Genomic DNA, 10,339 nt, shown 5'->3' with positions numbered 1-10,339 from the left:
ACATTTTGCACATGAACCAAAAATGTTTCATTTATGGTTTGGAACAAGTGATCTAATTCTCTCCACTGAGTTTTTCCAGCCACAGTTCTGTGTATTCCAGACCCAGGCTTTTCCACAGTCAGACAGGTGAAGGTCGTCACTCTTTATCCTTTACTTTCAAAGACAGAGCGCATCTGGGTGGAATTAGAAAAGGAGGGACGGTGGGGGGGGGGGGGGGGGGGGGGGGGGTGTTCTGCTGAAACACAGGTGGCAGTGGTGTATGTTATGGCTTTAAAATCCGAGCAGTATTGCAAATTTTCAAATTCATATAAACTATCCTACTTTCAGTCCCATTTCAACTAGAAGTCAGTAGAGTGAGGCACAACACCCCCTTTTTTCCGACATTTTAATAAACCATCACGTTTAAAAGAAAGAATGAGGCAAAAAGGTTCTGTGGTCTAAAGTTAATATTTTTTCTGGCTCAAATGTTCCCCACTACTCCAGATATGGTTTCTGTGCAATAAAGGGATTCATACTTAACTTTAATTATAATGTGTCATTTATGTATTTTATTATTATTTATAAACGTAGTTCTAAAATTAGATAACCATTTCAGCAAATAAATACTTACAGCTGGTTTCTAACTAATGTTACCTTGAGTAGGGTTACCAGACGTCCCCGGAGAGACTGGGAATGTCCCAGTTTTCAGCCTTAATGTTTTGTCCCAGTCAGGAACAGTAAAATTGTGAAATCGTCCTGTTTTTGCTGTTTTGTATTCACATTGTTCATAAGTACAAAACTGTAGCAGTGTGCTCAGCAAGTTGATAGCATACAGAAATAAAACAAAGCAACGTGTGGATTACTTGTTTTATAATTCCAATTAGGCTGTATGTTTAATTCTGTTTAACTTCCTGGACCATGATTTATTTTAAGTGCTTCAGAGGTGCTACAGCTTTAATTGAATTGATGAAGAAAAAAAGTCCAGTTTTTTCACTCTGGAAATCTGGTAACCCTAACCTTGGGTATTTTGATAAACTGGAAACCCAGGTTTACATTGTACATAGCCTAACATGTATATCATTATGAGTAGAAAAACTTTGGGCCTTCACTGGAGCCTTACCTGTCTTGACATGGGTCCTTGTGGGAGTCACTGCCTCGTCTGAAGGAAAGGCATTATTTTTGAAACACTGCACGTATGGTACTTCTCAGAATGTGTTAGGTCCAAAATGTCCCTATTACAAGCCCTGTAATTGACCTTCATGTTGAAAAGGTTTCTTCGGTGCCTAAGGCAACACTGGGCATGTCGCACAGCATTTCATTCAATTCAGTGTTCAGTATACAAGTGCTTTGGGTTTTTTCCTAAAGCGCATTACCTTTCCAGAAATACGTGCATTGTGGAAACTTGTTTTGTGACAGCTTATTTCTGATTTGCTTGAGAATTTTGTTACTTGCCTCTCAAGTTTTAGATGAAGAGAGGAAATTGAATCAAGCCAGTGCAGGGCACAGTATGGGAAGTGCTGTAGGATAGATTATTGCCTGCAGTCTCATAGGGCGGGCATTGTTACAAGAGCTTATTTCTTATTTTTGACATGGCAAATGTCATGCAAGAACTAGCAATCTTGAGGTTTTTGAAAAGGAAATCCTTACCTCACCCCAACCCCTGACAAAACGCAGTTTTATGTTTTAGGTCAAGAGGAAACTTAAGTTTAACATTACAAAAATGTTGCATTAATGTCTCATGATCTTAGTCTGCCTTGACCCCACTATACACCCCAAGGCACAACAATCTGTTGAATGCTTGCTCACCGACAGCTGCTATAACCACATTACCTAGGAATCTGTAAGCTTTTCAGAGGTTAAGTGGCCATCAAAATGGAAAACAGATAGTTGTTTAATTACAGGAGCAATATATGTTTTTGGCTTTGTCGAACAAGCTAGGCGATGAAAAAACAAATTCTTATCAAATAAACTAAATAGAGCTGATGGAGGTTTAAATGATTTTTGAACAACCTTGAGGGAACAAACTAAACTGAATAAAATTGCACTGCAATTTCTATAAAGTAAGGAAAAAAAACAAACAATCCAGATTGAATAGTATAGTACAGGGGCCGGTTTTTCAAAACTTTGGTAATACGATTTCTGCATTTTGATCTGGATTATATTGTGCAATTGTGTTTTTCAAAACATCGAAATGCGATCAGGATTACTGTGATCTGGGTTTTGTTTTGGTAATCCGATCACACTTCTAATCACGAGCAAATGTTGCAGTTGGGTTTTTCAGAATTTAAAGAGGAGATCAGAATTACTTTGATCCAAAATACCAGGATTATTGTGATCCTACTGCAGAGGTGGATTTAGCTTTTAAATGATCATAGAACATCGATGTCATAGCAAACACACGTTATATGTCCAAATAGAGTGTTAGAATATAATATTTACATGTTTATTTAAGTTTTGTATCCATACAAGCAAAAAGGAAACACGTATTTAGTGGAGTAGCTTTAATAAAAAAGCATACGCATACGCCTTCACATACGCTTCCTTAAAGCTCGTCTGAGAGATGCTGGACTCTCGACCAACGAGGAAGATGTCTAAAAACACATATCCTTTTTTCAAAAGTGTTATTTTTATTCAATTTAAATTGTTATTTAATTTCTGCTAAGTAGGCATAATAAAATAACCATTACTGGTTGACTTAGATTTTGTTTTAAAATAAATAAATAAATAAATAAATAAATAAATAAATAAAGTTGTGTATTAATTGTTATTACTACGATCTTCTTTATTTTGTTACATTAGGTTATATCATAAATAATAATAAAATAAATAATAATAAAAATAAAAAAAGGATCAAAATGATCCTGATAAAGGTAATCTCGATTACAAAATCCGGATCACTTTGAGCCTGGGAGTAATTAAAAGGTTTTCTATAAATATAAGTGAAGTATGATAACAGATGCACTCTTAATTATTCTGGAGGTGGTGAGTAGTGAGTGGATAGTGATCCATACTATATAGACAAATAAGTACAGCCTCAAGGGAATCAGACAGGACTGGTTTTAGATCGAAAGCGCCTACCTACATCAACTTTTTATTGTGTACAGAGAGCTGGGTTAAGCTTTAGGTAATTAGAATTAAATGTAACCTTAACTAGTTTGTAGTTTTATTTCTTTTTTTTTTTTTTTTAGACCGGGTATGTTTTGTACTGCTATCTTTGGTTGGACAGGTGTCAGGAATATAGGTGGCCATGTACATGTCACACTTCTGGGAACTGCTTGTCCAATTGTGATCACAAGTTAATACGTTTTTAGAGGCAGTCTGTATTTTTACATAAATGTGCAAGTCATGGATGTAGGTCATGGTGACAGAATTGTCCATGTTACTGATAACTGTGGCTGCAGATGAATGTCATTGACATGCTTGTTTAACGTCCAGCCAGTCTCTTCACAGCTAAACCCCACTACTAATTTTCACCCCTGTTGAAAAGCGGCAGTGGATCAGCTCCAGGCGCCAGACTTGAGTGTTGTTCATATCTATGGTCCCCTTCATAGCCAGGATCCAAATAACCAGTACATTCCATCATCAGCATACCCGGGTCCAAGGCTGTGATATGTGGAACGTACAGAGGGCTTCCAAAGCCAAAGCACAGTTTGAATTTTAAGCCAGTTTCATACCTCATTATGTCCATGCTCCTCTGTGTTCTGAGATATATTAAAGCAGTTCCAAAGTGCTATTTTGTTATTTCAGTTGAGCTTAAATTGGCATTACCACATGCCTGAAAAAAAGTAACAGTACAATAAACAGGAATGGAGATAGTCCCCTGAATGATGAAGGGTGTATATTAAGAAGAGCAGGGATGTCATTTGTGTGCCTGGGTGATTGCCAGGCCTGATATAATCACTTCTGTGGATTTCTGTATTTATTTTCAGTTCTGGTAGTCCAACTTAGAGGCATATTCACACACACACACAGATAGATAGATAGATAGATAGATAGATAGATAGATATGTAAACAACATTAAGAATACATTGCAATGCGGTTTACAATAAGCAGGCGTATTCCGTGATGGCTGTCAGCCCCATTCATTAACTGATAGTTAAGCCCTCTGCCATTTATAAAAGGTGCAGCTCTGCTGCACGGGAAGGTGTGTAAAGGCGAGCTGCAAGCTTAGTGCTTAGAGCTGCAAGTGACGAGTTAAGTTAAGGAATTAAATTGCTATGTGCGAGAGACCTGTTCTCCGATCTCGTGGGTGTTTGTATTTTGTGTTTCTTTATTTTCTGTTTTTGGTTTTTATTATTTAATAAAGTCCTGAGTGCTCAGGTGCGTTTCAACCCGCACTGTGTTTTTGGATTCACTTCCTGGCCTGACGTCAACACTCAAGCCGTCCTGTACAATATGTTTTTTTAGTTTTTTTAGTTGCTGATGGCATTAACACTGTACTAACCCTGGGCGGTTAATTGGTCAGGGCGATTATGTGACGGTCGGATTTGCGACGTGGCACTATATGTGTGTGTATATATATGCCTCATTTTACATGCACTGAATAAAAAGAAAAAATCATGTTTGAAATCATTAAGCTAATTTGCATAAATAAAATGCATATGTACATATATGCACCGACATGTCCAGGTTTAAAAAAAATATTCTGTATATTAACTTGTTCTTCAGGCTATATTATGACTTCTTAAATACCCCCACCAATATTCTAATGCAACTAACCAGCTTCTAGTCTCGGACATGCCAGGAGCACAGGTTTGTCATTTCTTACAAACCGTGGTTTTTGTTTTTTTTGATAAATGTTGTGGTGAGTACATATTTGTTTTTCATGGTTGTATATTCTGGCTCTGCTTTGCTTACTTGTTTGCAGACCCAGGTATTCACGATGGCAGGGTCTCAGTGTGCCCCTTCGTTCCTCCCGCAGATCTGCCCCCCCCTGCCACCAGACAGAGGCCCCCTGGCTGCAAGACTGTGTTTGTGGGGGGTTTGCCTGAAAACGCTACAGAGCAACTCATTGTGGAGGTGTTTGAGCAATGCGGGGAGATTATTGCCATTCGCAAAAGCAAGAAAAACTTCTGTCACATTCGCTTTGCCGAGGAATACACAGTAGACAAGGCCCTCTTCCTGTCAGGTAGGTCTTGACATGCACTTTAAGCTTTTATGAATGAATAAAGCCAACACTCAATCTGATCCCAGCACAAATACAAGGTTATGACTGCAACGTCTAGCTGACAACTAATTCATTGAAGGGCTAGTTAACAAGACAAAAACTTGACTAATAGACTACTAGTCGACTACGGACACCAACTGGTCGATTTAGCAAAATGCCACAATCCCTTAGCTTCCCCCCAGATCTTGGAGCAATTATTTTTGTTTGGTTCAAAAGCAAAACACTGGTCCCATGGTATGGGTGTTTTGAAGAAATAATTTCTGTAACAAGCCAAATGTCTGATTGGGCTGAATTGTACTGAATGCTGTTCAAAACAAAGGCTATCTGTGTAGGTTTAAACCTACCTTGGCTCTCACCAGGATACACTGCTTATGATGTGACAGAAGGGGATGTACAGAAAGGCTGAATGAGATTTTGTAGCTTCTTATCTCTGTTGGGTTTGAGCTGGTAAAGGGTAGAGTACTGTAGGGAATAATACATTGGTTAAAGAGAGGGTATACATCATGAAAAAGAGGTAAACATTTTCAACCCATCTAGGCTCTTTACTCTTATGCTTATCATCTCATGTCTCTTTCTAAGCAACTTGACTAACTCCCTGGTGGTGTTCTAAATCATTCCATGTATGCAAACTGTGGGCCATATATCCTGGCTGCACAAAGGCCATTAAAAAGGGTATACACTCCAAGAATATTCATGCATTGTTTATGGTTCTTCAGAACTCTGTCGTCTGGGCTGGGACTGTTTCCATTGTGAGCTATGAGGAGCACTCCATAAATAAAATTGCTGTTTGATGGCTGTGCAGAGTCCTGTCCATAAATAATCCTGCTTATTTTTTTATTTTTACACTTTATCAAATCTGAAACGATTATTGGGGGGGGGGTTATAAACCATCCGCGGCAGACGTTGACTCCTCAGTGCAAACCTGCCCTAAATTCTGTCTAGCCTGGTTTAGTTGTCAGCTAGTCTTGCTTGCTGCTTACCTGCCTACCTGTCTCTCTGCCTACAGCTAGGTAAGGATTGCGGTATTCTTTTCATCCTTGGTATATCCGAGAAAGGCTCTGGGGGAGTATTGGCATAGTTAAGGAAAGGGATAGGGGGATGGAGTTATACATGATATAGAGAAAACGCAGTCGTGTTTTATAGATAAGTAAATTATGTAGATATTTTTGTAGAGCAGCAGTTCTCAAACTTTTTTTTTCGCGGACCACTTGAACATTGTGGGGGGTCTCGGCGGACCACTTTATTTATTTATTTTTACATATCAAAGAACATAACTCTTTAATAACCATAGTCTTACCTTTTTAATGCGAAGGATGTGCCTGTTTTTGTCAGCAAAGTTCTGTGAAGTCGGGTGTAATGTTTGTCGGCTTCAGCCTCAGGTCAGGTTCAGCATTCATCCTGCTTCTGTGTTTGGACTTGCGGGCAGCAAGTGATGAAAATCCCATCTCGCACAGGTACGTAGTAGCAAATGGCATCAGAAAATGCACGGCTTTGTCTGCAAGTTCTGGGTACTCTCCATTTCTCTAAATCCAAAACTCCAACAAGCACTCTTGTGCCTTAGTGGAGAAGCCAGCGGGCAGCTCACTGATTTCAATGCCAAATGGGTTACGAATCCAGTTGTTAGGTTCAGCTTCAACTGGAAAGTAATCTTCAAACTGTTTCTTGAGAGCAACAATATGTTCTTCAATGTCATGTCTTATTTTGTTGTGAAGAACCAGTTCATTTTCAGACAGAAAACCTTCCAATGTTGGAAATGCGCTGAAGTCATCCGTCTTTACGCAACTTGCAATCAAGTCAAGTTTCTTGATCACTGCATAGATTTTGCTCGCACATCAGTGAAACTCCCTGCAGCCCCACGTTCAGCTAAGTGGTCTGCTGAGACCCCCTGCAATTTTCAAGTGGTCCGCGATTAAAAAAAAAAAGTTTGAGAACCGCTCAGCTAGATCAACAAGTTGATATTTTATATGGTATAGATGGACACAAATAAATGGATAAAATGAGGAGTAGATACATAATAAAGATGAATGGAGAGGCAGCTAGACAGCAAGGTGACTAGGACTATACACATTTAAACTTTATTATTTTCTACAAATGCTCCCATGCCCCAGATTAGAAAACAGAGATTTTTTTCTCTCCATTAATTCTCTATTGAGTATAAATCCCCCCAGTTCAGATGTATTAACTGGGATATAGTACACAGAGTCAACAATATTTCTATTTTTACACGCTAGGCCACTGATTAATATTACAAAAATAATTTGGTAATGTGTCCCACATTCTGATGTCATTTTCTGAAGTTCCCATGAAAAGATAGGTCAGTGGTAGATATATTTAGTTAATTAACAGAAATACTGTAGTTGGAGGATTGTTCTACTTTTCAATAAGGCATGAAGAAAGCATTTCCCTGTCTAGAGATTCAGTGCCCCCCTGACTCACGCCTGTTTCATCCAGGCTACCGGATCAGACTAGGTTCCAGCACTGACAAGAAGGACACGGGGCGCCTCCACGTGGACTTTGCACAGGCACGGGATGACTTCTACGAGTGGGAGTGCCGGCAGCGCATGCTGGCGCGTGAGGAGAGGCACCGCCGGCGGATAGAGGAGGACCTGATGAGGCCACCCTCCCCCCCACCAATTGTTCACTACTCCGAGCATGAGTGTGGACAGCTCGGGGAGATGATCAAAGGTATTGCATATTATTATTATTATTATTATTATTATTATTATTATTATTATTATTATTATTATTATTTATTTTATTTTTTTTATTTACGCACTCACCCACCCCAAGGGATGAGTCGTTCAGTTTTATATTAATGAACTGGTCTCTGCTGTTTTTGTTTAACATCATGTAATCAAAGAAACTACAATATGATATTGCAAAAGTCTACCAAAAGCCATCCATACTAGTAGTACAGTATTTGATGTTAGATTTAAAAATGTTACGTTTTTCTATTTTCAGTTTTTCATTAAGTATATGTAATTCAGTATGTTAACGTAACATTATTCACCAGGTTTCATTATACTTTATGAAGCAAAATTAGTTTAAACTTTGGCGATAGCGGTACATCCTAGCAGTTTCAGCTGGGTAACAAATCAGTATCTCTGTTTAAATTGACACTGTAATCACACTGTAAATGAATAGAAGGTGCTTTGTTTTCAATGAAGACGGGAATGTGAAATGGAAAATCAGTATGATAGCCAGCATGCAGTGAGATATATGAATTGCCACTCTCCAGAAGAAGTGTCTGAAAGCAAGTATTGTCATGGTGTTGGCTGAGGGAATGTATTGTGTGGAACATGCTCTGTAATTGGCAGAGTGATGGCAGTTGGGGTGTTGCTCAGCTCATGTTTTGTAATACATTTCAGTGCTGTTAGATTCCCTGTGCTAAATAATAAAGGTAACATACGTTTTAATGGACTAAAAGATTTGATCATGATCTTGGTATTTATAAACTTAGTTCGCCTGTGTCCACACTGACTGTCTTTTTGCATTAATGTAGAATATATTTTAAATAATGAAACCGAGAGAATTAATCTTAGATGCATCTGTTTTTCCGAATGCTGTTTGAATAATCAGTCAAACTCAGTAGGTTATTGTGGTAGACCACAAAGTAAATCAATCCATTGCCATGAAGCATTGTGACATTCTTAAGCATTGTGCATCACATTTATAGAAGAATGAGGAGTTTTTCTGTAGACAGCCAGACAATGTTTTTTTTTTTTGACTGAGCTTAAATGACCACATGGTTATTTAGGAGCAAGTAAAAAAATTTTTCTGATCACCTTGCCCATTGCCTCTGACTGCTGTCCCGCAGATGACTCCAAGTTTCCTGAAGTGATTCGCATCCTGCTGACATGGGTGGAGCGGGGAGAGGTGAACCGGCGCAATGCCAACAACTTCTACTCCATGATCCAGTCCGCCAACAGCCACATCCGCCGCCTCATGAACGAGAAGGCCGCGCACGAGAAAGAGATGGAGGAGGCCAAGGAGAAGTTCATGAACGCCCTGTCTGGGATCCTGGTGCAATGTGAGTATCTCCTGTTTGCTTTCAGTCCTTCCAGTGATGTGGTTTCCTTTAAAGTCCTGGTCTAGTGAGCAATGGGACACCACTAATTACCATTCACGCCACTAATAACTGTGTACCGCATTCAGGTCATGTGATGCTGTGGAGGATACGGCACTGAACAATTCTTCTATTTGTGCCCTTCATGCTGGGCTGACTACACTGCACGCCACATCTATCACATCCAATCGACAACTTATCTCACCTTTGCTTTAGTCCCTGCTTCAAGACTATAAACCACAGCCTCTTTATCATGGTCATCTACAAGGCAGTTATAGTATGTATAGTTCTACACTGTCTAATCGTTTAAGCAAAAGTTAAAACCATATAGATGTTAAAATGTTGCAATCACAACAGATTGTTTAATCTTCTAATCTGTTACTCATGCTGTTACAGTGAGTGTGTACTAACTGAGTACACAAGCTGAGCGGTAAGACCCAACTAATCTGAGCATTGCTTTAGTAAACATTTCAAGCTTGTTGCTCTGTTTATGGCAGTCAATACTAGCATCATGCAAATTCACCCCCCTGCAAAGACCAGAAACCCATGTTGCTTATTACTTGATGTGCCAGCTGGTTTCAGTTCCTCTTTACTTAAGGATAAAATCTTAATTAGAAAAATAAATACATTATTTTTGAGTGGTAGTTAAAAAAAACAAAAAAAAAAACAAGATAAAGATAGATTACCCCCCCCCCCCCCTCCCGAACCCCAGCAAAAAAAAAAAAATACACACTATGAGAAACTGTTGTCTCTGTTGCCTTTCTAGATACAAATATTTGATATTTTTCTCTGGCAGTTCCAGTCAGTTGGTTTTCCCTTCCTTCCTTTATTTTTTATTTTTTATACATATCAATGTTACCTGTGAAAAAGGTAAGTCTTCTGGAGGTCTGTATCACTCTTGGGATAATCTGCAATAAATGCAATCCAGGTAGGGTCTGCTGAATTTCATTAAATACAGTAACAAAGAGTTGATATTGTAACATGAAGCTTATGCAATGCCATGTCTGTTTAGCATAGGGACTGATTTGTTCAAAATGATATGTTTAAATCAATCCTGGGCAACTTAACCTGAAGGAGATAAGTCGGCAATATATTTGAAGTAAGTAAAACTATAGAGCTCGTATGT

At 38.9% G+C, this 10,339-nt stretch overlaps 1 protein-coding gene across 1 annotated transcript in view; it reads left to right on the top strand.

Moving 5' to 3' along the window:
• The window catches only part of LOC117412178 (ecto-NOX disulfide-thiol exchanger 2-like), a 122,629-nt gene that overhangs the window by 93,278 nt on the left and 19,012 nt on the right, over positions 1–10,339 (top strand). The window contains 3 exon segments of the mRNA XM_058989318.1: positions 4,902–5,108; positions 7,599–7,832; positions 8,965–9,177. Of these exon segments, the coding sequence (XP_058845301.1) occupies positions 4,902–5,108; positions 7,599–7,832; positions 8,965–9,177 (654 nt within the window).

The sequence above is a fragment of the Acipenser ruthenus genome, chromosome 16 (genome assembly GCF_902713425.1).
Source record: "Acipenser ruthenus chromosome 16, fAciRut3.2 maternal haplotype, whole genome shotgun sequence".
Classification (NCBI taxonomy): Eukaryota; Metazoa; Chordata; class Actinopteri; order Acipenseriformes; family Acipenseridae; genus Acipenser; species Acipenser ruthenus.
This window is presented reverse-complemented; position numbering and strand designations above follow the sequence as displayed.